Below are 12,632 nucleotides of genomic sequence, written 5' to 3' on the forward strand. Positions count from 1 at the left end.
AGGGGAAACCTTATTGGGTGAGGGTTATATAAAGAAAACATTCTGTTTTCCTTGCTTTTTTGAAAAAGAGTTGGTTTTACAGTACTGAAGGGTCTTTTTTTGATTAGAAGTATATATACCCACCCTGTGTGCCACACACATACACTTTTCCTTTTTCAAGTTTCTATTACTGCATACAGGGCTGTATTCAATAAATAGTGCATTGTAGGTGAGTTATTTGAAGTTCACAAATCTCATCTTACCAATATAACTATCATTATGCAAGGAAAGCCTGAATATCCTAGCAGGAGAACTTTAAAGGGATTTTTCAACTCCCTGCAGCTCATCTACAACCCACAGTTTATTCAATACCGCCAGCCCGGTGATGAGCAGAGTATTTAATGATCCCCATTTCTTTTTCTTGTGCCCCACCTGGCACACATGTCGGAGGATCCTGCGCAGAGAAGCAGCCTTAAAAAGTAGTAGTACAGCTGTAATTTCTGCACTTAAGTGCCAGAGTGACATGGCAAGTTCTCCAGGCACCCACCAGATCCTGCAACCCTGAGTAGCTGCTCTTTTTTGATGTCATAACTACACTTTCACAATTGCTTTGTTAACCTTCAAGCTTTCTCAAATTTGCTTGAAAATGCACCATTTGCCCACTCTTTTTTTCAAAAATTTCTCGGGGGGGAGAACCCCCCTTATGCTGGTCGGGCTCGCTCGCCATAGTGCACTCACCACCACTTTTACGCTGGGCACTGGCCGTTAAAATTATGCCCCCCCTGAAAACATTTCTGCGGACGCCCATGTTCTGGCCCCTTTTATTCCGTGTAATACATAAGAAGGCCAGGCTACCTTCAAATGTGGATACAAGGTTCTGTATTCAATATGATCCATTTTAACTTGAAAAGTATTAAAAGGCAACATTAGGATGTGATTTTTGATCATAGAAATGACAGCTGCATTAGACCTACTTACCCCCCCCCCCCCCCAAAGAAAAACAAATAAATATATCTCATTCTTTTTTTTTTTTTAATTTAGGAAAAAAGGTTAAAAACACACAATATACACACTGACTAATCAAGTTCACAACTATTAATTCACTGCATGATTATCCGCTGTTATTATAGGCACAGAGATAAAGATTCATTATTCACCATCCATTTCTACATGAGCAGAATTCCTCCTACATTACAGTAAGAACATTCATAAAGTGCCAGCGCTCCTGAATGCCCCAAGGGTGAAACAGCAGAGGGGCGACACGGGTTTGAGGACGCCGCCTATTTCACCTTATGGGCATGTGGCCTGTGTCCGGGAGGTTATGGCAGGAGAAAGGTAAGTTAGTTACCAGGCAGGGGTGTATCCCTGGAGGGGACACTGCATGCACGTCCCCTCCAGGGATACACCCTTCAGTGTCTATCTTGCAGCTGCACGCTTTACACAGGACGTCTGGCAACATTACCAAGTGTGAGTACGCTTTAATATTTTTCTTCCATGGATGTTATCTGGTCCAGCTCCAGGGGAGTGTTATCATGCTTGGGATTACTAGCTGGGGTCCCACTGTTCATTTATTTTGAGCAGTGTGGCCAACCTATGTTGTATTTCCCTATATCTCCCCATTACAGGAGTATTATTTGACTACATCTGCTAGCAAGTCATTATTGGATTATTGCCTGTGTTGATGAGGAAAGCGATATGAATTATTGGATTTATTACTGGACTAAGTGATACATGCATTTTCTCTGAGCACAGATACAGAGCTTGTCTCTAATATTGCCTGCTAGTTACCAGGCAGATTGAGCCCAGCATGTGAGGGATTGGCAGGTAGACAGCTTAAAGTGATTGGTGTGGAAAGGGGCGACGCATGGCTAGAGATGTTGTGGGCGGGAACATTCAACTATAAATAAGAGGGTTGTGGGGTAGGGATTTCCCTGCCTGACAGGATAGGGCAATTATGTATTCCCCCTCACTATTTTATGATGTTATCATTATGTACAAGTGGTTAATGCAACTTGGGCTTGCTTTATGTTTAATGTTGGGTTCCTGGCTGGGGGACGGAGCCATGGCTAAGTGAGAATTATGTGTTAACCACTTGCCTCGTCACAGAGGGCCTCAGGAAAGAGGGCTCCCGGGTGTCGGCGGATCAGCTCTAACCGCGGATCAGCGCCAATATTCCTCATCAGTCTGTATGGAAGTGGCAGTTTCCAAACAGGCCAAAGGAATCGGCTCACTTGAGAGAGACCCGCCGGGACTCCTGTAGGGGCCTAGTGAAATTGAATTAATGCTGAGGATATTTAGAAGCAACGGGTGGGGCCGGGTCCCACATCTATGTAGAGCAACTAGGTAACTGTACCTCCATTCGAGTGTTAAGAGCGGGCACTAATGAAAGAACCATATTCATGTATGTCTGCTATAAAATACAGTGCAACGTTGTCACAATGTGTATAAGCGGTGCCTGTGCTTGGGGACACAAAATAAATGACAGTTGTACTACAGTAGCGACATACTTTATTGAAGCAAATGCCGGCGGCATGCCGGGATCTACCCCAGCTGCCGCCAGTAAAAAACGCGCGCCGCTGCGTTTCCCCCACGCACCCCCCCTCCACTTCGCGCGCAATTACCCCCCCCTTCCGGACCACGATCACGGCTTCTGCTCTGCCCCTCTGCTTCCCCGCACCCCCGCTTACCCTAATTTGATCTCGAGGGTTGTCGGGGAAGCCTGGGGAAGACGGGGAAGCCGGGCGCGCATGTTACTGTGACGTCACAGTGCGCCGCCACGCGCCGCGGCTACCCGCTTTCCAGACGCATGCAGCCGGCGGCTTTTGCTCGAATAAGAGCTGCCGCTGCTGTACAAAAATTCCTGGCAACCATTATTCTACAACCTTGCTACCTCATCGCCCAGCTACCTGAATCCAGCCCGTGTCAAGGTAACCCATGCGGAGTAAGCAGACATAACCCACCAAGTTAACCCATGTGGAGTAAGCATACATAACCCACCAAGGTAACCCATGCGGAGTAAGCAGACATAACCCACCAAGGTAACCCATGCGGAGTAAGCAGACATAACCCACCACGGTAACCCATGCGGAGTAAGCAGACATAACCCACCAAGGTAACCCATGCGGAGTAAGCAGACATAACCCACCAAGGTAACCCATGCGGAGTAAGCAGACATAACCCACCAAGGTAACCCATGCGGAGTAAGCAGACATAACCCACCAAGGTAACCCATGCGGAGTAAGCATACATAACCCACCGAGGTAACCCATGCGGAGTAAGCAGACATAACCCACCGAGGTAACCCATGCGGAGTAAGCAGACATAACCCACCAAGGTAACCCATGCGGAATAAGCATACATAACCCACCAAGGTAACCCATGCGGAGTAAGCAGACATAACCCACCGAGGTAACCCATGCGGAGTAAGCAGACATAACCCACCATGGTAACCCATGCGGAGTAAGCAGACATAACCCACCAAGGTAACCCATGCGGAGTAAGCAGACATAACCCACCAAGGTAACCCATGTGGAGTAAGCAGACATAACCCACCGAGGTAACCCATGCGGAGTAAGCAGACATAACCCACCGAGGTAACCCATGCGGAGTAAGCAGACATAACCCACGAAGGTAACCCATGCGGAATAAGCATACATAACCCACCAAGGTAACCCATGCGGAGTAAGCAGACATAACCCACCAAGGTAACCCATGCGGAGTAAGCAGACATAACCCACCGAGGTAACCCATGCGGAATAAGCAGACATAACCCACCAAGGTGACCCATGCGGAGTAAGCAGACATAACCCACCAAGGTAACCCATGCTGAGTAAGCATACATAACCCACCAAGGTAGCCCATGCGGAGTAAGCAGACATAACCCACCGAGGTAACCCATGCGGAATAAGCATACATAACCCACCAAGGTAACCCATGCGGAGTAAGCATACATAACCCACCAAGGTAGCCCATGCGGAGTAAGCATACATAACCCACCGAGGTAGCCAGCGGAGTAAGCATACATAACCCACCAAGGTAGCCCATGCGGAGTAAGCATACATAACCCACCAAGGTAACCCATGCGGAGTAAGCATACATAACCCACCGAGGTAACCCATGCGGAGTAAGCAGACATAACCCACCAAGGTAACCCATGCGGAGTAAGCATACATAACCCACCAAGGTAGCCCATGCGGAGTAAGCATACATAACCCACCGAGGTAACCCATGCGGAGTAAGCATACATAACCCACCGAGGTAACCCATGCGGAGTAAGCATACATAACCCACCAAGGTAACCCATGCGGAGTAACATAACCCACCAAGGTAGCCCATGCGGAGTAAGAATACATAACCCACCGAGGTAACCCATGCGGAGTAACATAACCCACCAAGGTAGCCCATGCGGAGTAAGAATACATAACCCACCGAGGTAGCCAGCGGAGTAAGCAGACATAACCCACCAAGGTAACCCATGCGGAGTAACCCAAGGTAGCCCATGCGGAGTAAGAATACATAACCCACCAAGGTAACCCATGCGAAGTAAGCAGACATAACCCACCGAGGTAACCCATGCGGAGTAAGCATACATAACCCACCGATGTAGTCTCTTTAGAACAGTGGTTTTCAACCTTTTTTTTTTAAGGGAACCCCAGAATTCGATTTTGAAATTCTGGGGAAACCCAACCCTCGCCCCCCCCATCACCCCATCTCTCTCCTCCCCTTGCATGCGCGCACACACACTCTCCCACTTACACACCTACTGCCACTTACACACACCTACTCCCACTTACACACACCTACTCCCACTTACACACACCTACTCCCATTTACACACACACACTCTCCCACTTACACACACACTCTCCCACTTACACACACACTCTCCCACTTACACACACCAGCCCCCCCCCCTTCCTCCCCTTTGCGAGAGCCCGCCCTCTCAAATTCCTCTCTCTCCCTCTTGTCAGCGGCACCGACAGGAACAGGCAGGGAGATGCTGTTGCAGCTGATGCCGGCTCACTGCTGTGTGAGCGTGGCGCCGGGCCTGGGACAGCATGGGAGAGTTGTCCCAGCTCTCCCCCCTGGCGGCCACGGAACCCCTGAGGGGTGCTCGCGGAACCCCGTTTGAAAGCCACTGCTCTAGAACATGGGCAGGGAGGGTTAATATGGAATTAAATTGTGGTTTTACTGTTATCTAATAAAAAGTTCTCTGGCCTTACAGACACTTACATTAACAGGTCAGGTGTCTTTATTTAGTTTATTAATACTATAAAGGTTATGTTTTTAGGAGTAGTGCCTCATACAGCTCCCATGTCATTTTCTCAATTTCTGTGCATTCATTTAAAGATGCACAATTGAAAATGTCTGACCAGGTAATTATATTCATGACAACCATACATCAGTGAAGAGCTATGATGACCTCTCCTGATGACCCGATGAAGATATAACAATGTACAGTTTATCTACTCTTGTCTTCTAATATTAATTTGGCTACTACTAATTTGCAGAGTAACATTTGTTTCACAATTTAACATAAGAGCCACCATTTTGTTCATACGTAACTTAAGCCTTGCGTGGCAGAATGGCCAGGGCAGTTGTACTAAGAAGGTTCTATTTTTCTGCCTGTTAAAGGTTAAGCTCTCAAGGCTCCTGAGATATTATAAACGTGTTCCCTCAAATTGTATTTGGTCATGGTGTACAGTAAATAAAAATGCCACGTGTGAGCACATTTGCATGTCTCAGACAGGTCTGTAACCCTCTGCCTTTTGCCACTATCTCCTAGCATACAATGCGTCCACTGCAGCCAGGGATTCTGGGTAATGACATGTCTAATAGTCCACTGTTCTGATGATTTTGCTGTTTTTGGTTAATTCCATGCATATTTTTTTCCTATCTATTGTTTTCCTTTTTTGAACCAGGAGATAATAATGTTACTAAAGTATACCACATACATAGTTACATAGTTACATAGTAGATGAGGTTGAAAAAAGACATGCATCCATCAAGTTCAACCTATGCTACATTTAGATGACAGACACTTTATCCTATATCTGTACTTACACTACATTGATCCAGAGGAAGGCAAACACAAAACCCCAGAGTCATATCATCCGATGATATCTCATAGGGGGAAAATAAATTCCTTCCTGACTTCAAGAATTGGCAATCGGATTGCTCTCTGGATCAATATCCTTCTCATGTTTACTTATTTGGTATATCCCTGTATACATTTCCTTTCTAAAAAGATGTCAAACCTTTTTATGAACAAATCTATTGTATCTGCCATCACAGTCTCCATGGGTAATGAATTCCACATTTTAACTGTCCTTATTGTAAAGAACCCTTTCCTTTGTTGCTGGTGAAATCTCTTTTCCTCCAACCTTAAGGGATGACCCTGAGTCCTTTGTACTGCCCTTGGGATAAATAGCTCTTTTGAAAGCTCCTTGTACTGCCCCAAATATATTTGTATATAGTTATCATATCCCCTCTTAGACGCCTCTTTTCTAATGTAAATAAATCCAATTTAGCTAGCCTCTCATAAGTTAGATTGTCCATCCCCTTTACTAATTTGGTTGCTCTTCTCTGCACTCTCTCTAGTTCCATAATGTCTTTTCTAAGGAGTGGTGCCCAAAATTGCACTCCATATTCAAGGTGTGACCTTACTAATGCTTTATAAGGGGGCGTAATTATGTTTACTTCCCTTCCATCCATCCATTGCACGTTTAATGCAAGATAAGATCATGTTTGCCTTTGCAGCTACTGCATGACTTTGGGCGCTATTGCTAAGCCTGCTGTCTACCAGCACTCCTAAATCATTCTCCATCAAGGTTTCCCCTAATTTACTTGTTTATTCTTGCTTCCCAAATGCATAACCTTACATTTATCTGTATTAAACCTCATCTTCCATCTACCTGCCCAAGTTTCCAGTCTCTCCAAGTCCTTCTGGAGAGAAATTACATCCTGCTCTGATTCTTCTATCTTACACAATCGAGTATCATCAGCAACGATGGAGACTTTGCTCTCGACGCCATCCCATGGTCATTAATAAACAAGTTAAAAAGCAGGGGTCCCAGTACCGATCCCTGAGGACTCCACTCACGACTTTAGCCCAACCTAAAAAAGTTCCATTTATGACATTCCTGTGTTGTCTGTCCTTCACCCAGTTTTCATCCAGGTGCATATATTTATAGAGAGTCCAATTTGCTTTATTTTGTTCACCAACCTCCTGTGTGGAACCGTATCAAAAGCCTTTGCAAAATCTAAGTAGATCACATCAACTACACTGCCCTGGTCTAAATTCCTACTTACAGTACCTCCTCAAAGATACAAATAAGGTTAGTTTGGCATGATCTATCCTTCATAAATCCATGCTGACTTACTAATAAATTTTGTTTTCCATTAGTTATTCCTGAATATTATCCCGTATTAAACCTTCAAGTAGTTTTCCCAATATTGAAGTCAGGCTTACAGGTCTGTAATAACGTATCACAGAAATAAAATACCATTGAAATCAATACGATTTGAAGCAATGATTTTGCCCTGGAACTGCACCACTTTTGCCTTGATACATATTCCCCATTGTTTTTTGTTCTTTTCACGTTTTTCTAACACCTTCACTGCCACGGGGTTAGCAGTTCATTAGTATGCAATGTGTTGCAGGTCTGTGCAGGACTGAAGGCCTCTACAAGATGAATGACCAATCTCTGAATGACCTACCTTAAAAGTGAATGACCTACCTTAAAAGTGAGCTCAAGATATGTTATTAAACCTTCACTCTCAGAGAGGCCAGCAAACAATTGAACTGCTAGCCCCCCTGGCTATAAAGGTGTTAATATGCGTTATAAACCCTATAACCTTTCCATGGCCTTTTTTCGGATTGTATTTTAAAATGCGGAAAAATATAATAATGGGGGATGCGCTTCCGTACCAAAGTTTACCTGTATATTATGGTAAAAAAAAGCTAAACAAGTAGAATTGCAGCTTTCTGTGAGTCTAGAGAGAAACGATTTCATCCCAGAGAGAAGGCTCCTAATTTAGTTAATCCTAAATCTACCATTTTTACTAAGAATGGACTTCTAGTAGAATAAAACAAATAAGACTTCTATAACCCTCAGCATAGGAGAAGAGTCGGCAGAGTGACCCTTTCCGTTCATACTGTCAGTATGAACTTACTGTAAGGCTATTACTTACAATGCGCCTCCTTTTATTCATTTAACAAGCTTTGTTGGTTGATTTGACGTGAATAGAACTAGAAGACAGCCTGCTGACATGGAACTCCTGCTTCTCATAAAAGCGCATCCATCATTAACTGCAGTTTTAATTAACAACATAAAGGACCAGAAATTAGCAAGAACAGGGTGACAGGCTTATTGCATTCAGTGTTTGGTGTGTGGGGAGGGGATTTTAACCCCCTGGTAATGCACATGGACCAATATTCACGGTTAAATCAGTGCAAATAAGGTAACAGAAAGGGCTTGTTATTTCAGGATACCTGCGTGTTATATTTAAATAACCTGATGTTACTGAAGTCTCAGCGTTACTCCGATCCATACACTGAAATAGGGCTTTTGAGAGTGATAAGGTATCTCACCCCTCCTCTCTTACTCCATCCCACCCTCTCCCACTCCACCTGCTCCCCCTCTCTCTGACTCCATTCCCCCCTCTAACTCACTTCCCCCATCCTCTCTCATGCAACCCTCCCCCCCCCTCTTGCTCAATTCCCCCCCCCCTCTCATACAATCCCCCGTGGCACAGGAGACTTGAGGTCACATGGGTGGATGCAGAAGTTGGCCCCGACTGGCAGGAGAGGGGATGGGGGGGAGGAGGGGGAGGGGAAGAGGATGGTGGGAGAAGAGCCGTGCAGCTGCAATCCCCGGGTATCACGCGGGCCATTACAAATGGTCACCCCTGGCTTAGGTTAATGTCACGTTAAATAGGCTAACAGAGCGTACTGAATCTGGGCCATGTTGCCTTATATAATGTTGCTGGAGAACTCTCACAGGGCCTAGGGCACGGATGTGAGATGTTTATAGGAGTTGTAGACACTGGTACTTAAAGCAGCACTGCTGTGTTGGGGGGGAAACAATATCTACTTTCAAATTGAACATATTGCTTTGTATAATTATATTGAATATCTCTACACTACCAAACTCTGAAATAATGGCAATTGTGCACAGAAACCTGTGTTTGCAGAGATTTCAGGGCAGGTAGTAAAGGTCCAGATAACAGTAAAAATTTTTGGGATTGTTCTTCTCTGTAGAAGAAATATTAGCAGGTTGGGAGATGCAGTAATACTTGGGATTGATTTGTACTGCAAAATATACATTTTCAGGAGGTCAAGATTCTTGTACTGAAAATAAACTATTATACAATCATCAAAAATAGTGTTCTTTTTTGTTTCAATATTGTAATGTTTGTATGTTAAATTGTTTCATTGTCTCTCACCACCACTATCCTACACTGTTGAATATGCCATACAAAACACATTACACAGCAATTATTACATCCTTTGCATTTAATCAATAAGCAGAAAACTCAACACTAAAAATACAAACAGGTATGACTTGGCATGAAAGAGAAAGGTTAAGAAGGAATCACTGTAGTCCGCATAACTAGGCTTGAAGTGTACATTATAAAATAGATTTGTTAAAGTTTGCAAGAATTCCTTTTTCGTCACAGGATGACCAATGTCACGGACAGGAAAGAGAGAAATTTACCATAACAAAGAGACAGAATGGTTCTGACTTACATATAGAGAGACACTTTCAATGGGCTTAAGCAAACCTTGCAAATTTCCCCTATTTCGGTTCGCGGAAAAGTTTGCTTCAATACAAAAGTTCACTATAAGTTCGTGAAAGCGCTTAAAGTCAATGGGCATATTATGTTCCATTATTTTTTGTTAGTTTCACTGGGCTGCTATTAAGCCCCTATTAAAGAATGAAATCGCGGATTTTGAACTATTGTGCCCGTTTCACTAGAACGAATAAAAAAGAAAAGAATAGGTGGAGCACTGCAAAGTGCTAGTAAGGCAGCTGGACAAGAGGATGGCCGTAAAAAAGGATTATTGAAGGTACAGCATCCCGGCAGTCACTGCTGGTAAGGCAAACTAGAACGTTCCATGCCCAACGTTCTATCAACACTTATTGCAGTATTCTCCAACACTCAGATGTTTGATCGAGAGCGTGAAGCGATTCTCTGAAGGTTAGCACATGACTACTTGCATATAAAGTAGTAGTAGAGAGGATATGTGGTTTTTAATGTAAAAATGTATTTTAATTAACCTCTGTGGGGCCAAAGGTATTTTGCAATGCTGTTTTCCACTTACCAGTATTCTATATACACAAGCTCTGGCTCTTCCCTAAAAACCAATAAGTGCATTTTTAGAGTATTTAACCCATTTGACAGCCCTGTCAGGACTATTTATGGTTCTCACGCATCAGGGCTGTCTCACAGAGAATGAGGTAAATCTCACGATGATCCCACCCCATCGTGTTATAATCCTGCCCCTCACGTTCCGGCCTTTTACATCCTAACCCCACCCAATCATGCCATAACGTCACATCTTCACTACACAACATCGCTCCCTCTCATCATAACCCTGCCCCTGCAGGCGCTGGGTCCTCTGCTCCTGAGGTGAGAAGCGATCTCAAGCAAATCTCATGCATGTGCGAGACCCCTTCTTGTGTGAGGTACGGAGTGAGGGATCCTTGACAGTTTTTCATCTATACACATCTACAGTACATGCAATGCAATGCCCTTCAGGCCTAATAGAGCAAGGTATTATTCAATGCTCAAATTGCCATGCGTTTGCTTGTAGAGGACCACAGCCCTTTCAAGCAATGGAGCAACGTTTTTATTAGTCATTCTATTTTACTAATATAAAACCATAAGTAAACAAACTCCTGAGAACATTTGGCCCATATTTACTAAGTGGTGCTATTCCATAAGACCCCTCCGGCGCTGGAAGCCACCTCATGGCATAGAGCTGCTAAGTAAACATGGTCGATATGTTTCGAAATAAGAGTAGTGATAACCAGCACCACTAGTTACCATCACATGTACACCTCTGGCTTTATTAAATACAACATAGCTGAATAATTGCACTTACCAGTGCTTTGGCATTAGGATTTGCCTTTTTATCCACCAAAATTTTAGCGACTTTGTAGTGTCCACAGTGGGCGGCCACATGCAGCGCAGTTAAATAGTCATTGGTGACATCGTCAACAGGCACGTCATGCAGGATCAGGAGCTGGACGCAGTTCAAATGATCTCCTTGAGTTGCCATGTGCAACGGAGATAGGCCATTCTGTAAACAGGAAGGGAAAGCTTCAGAACAGGTAGGCACGTGCACATGTGTATTACGCTTCCCACAACGTTGGTCAAGCTACTCTAATCTACATGTAAGACCTACAGAAACACTACCAATGCACATTGTAACCCTTTAAAGGAGTTAATTAACCCTTTCTTGGTGTGTTTGGCTATTCCTGCACAATGCATTCCAAACCTGTATCATGGATCGTCAATCCCAGTTAAGTAGTATCACTGTTGGGAGACCTCAAAGTGGTACCCACAAGAGCTATAATTAAGATACTTGCTCCTCCTCCCAGTTAGTGCCCCTGCATAACGGCATGCGGAGGTATTACCCCCACTTGCCGATTCTACTGATTGTATCACCTGTGCGGTAATCAGCGGTGTGTCACTTTAAGGGACAGGCTATATTAAGCAACACCTGCAATAGAATGACACACTGACGAAGCGCCAAAATAGGCGTGAAACGCGTTAGAGTGCAGTTACCCTCTGTATGCCATGCTGTCATAAATTGTTGTTAAATCTGGTTCCAGTGTTGTAGCCCTCTTTTATCGCTTTTTTTGCTGTGCTCCTTTTTTCCTTTTTCTAGAAAGGATCTAGAAAGCGTATGGGATTACACCATTAGGGCCATAGTTATTGTTCTTTTTCTATTGGATTTCCTGTATAATTAAGAATACGTTGTGTTACACAACATTGATTCATTTCATCAATCTTTCCATGAAATGAAAATATATCTTCTATGTTTTCTCAGATTTGCTTCGACTGGGGGTTATAATAATCTCTGTATAACACGTTTCGCTACTGCTGGAGGAAAACCGAATATGAAGCAGAGAATGTGTGTCCATTGGAGCCTACTTAATATTTGATTTGTGTCTAAGTACAACAAAAATAAATCTTTATCTTCTCTTCAGTGGGTTCGTGGAAGTATTATTTTATAGGTTCTGGAACTACTACATTAAATATTCATGCAAAAATGATATTAGTTAATGGTTAATGTACTAAGGTGACTATATGTAAAATTGTGAAGTACTATTCTGAATGTAAAGGCCCAGATTTATTTAGTGGTGCTATGCATAGGACACCTTATGGCCCATTAAATTGTATGGCCCGTAAGGTGTCTGCCACTGCAGGAATGTGCCTTATGGCACAGAATTGTTTAGTAAATATGGCCTTAACGGTGTAATCCCATACGCTTTTTAAATCCTTTGCTGCTAGAAACAACAGCAACCTCTGGTATGAAAGGAGTACATTATTCAGTGAAGAATTATCATGGGGAGAAACGCAGAGTTATCCTTTACAAAAAATGAGAATTATTTGTGTTCTTAATATGAAATGGAATCAGG

At 43.7% G+C, this 12,632-nt stretch overlaps 1 protein-coding gene across 1 annotated transcript in view; it reads right to left on the minus strand.

Moving 5' to 3' along the window:
• ANK3 (ankyrin 3) overlaps positions 1-12,632 on the minus strand; it is a 461,946-nt gene that overhangs the window by 278,709 nt on the left and 170,605 nt on the right. The window contains 1 exon segment of the mRNA XM_075612960.1: positions 11,090-11,287. Coding sequence (XP_075469075.1) covers positions 11,090-11,287 — 198 coding nt within the window.

The sequence above is a fragment of the Ascaphus truei genome, chromosome 8 (assembly GCF_040206685.1).
Source record: "Ascaphus truei isolate aAscTru1 chromosome 8, aAscTru1.hap1, whole genome shotgun sequence".
NCBI lineage: Eukaryota > Metazoa > Chordata > Amphibia > Anura > Ascaphidae > Ascaphus > Ascaphus truei.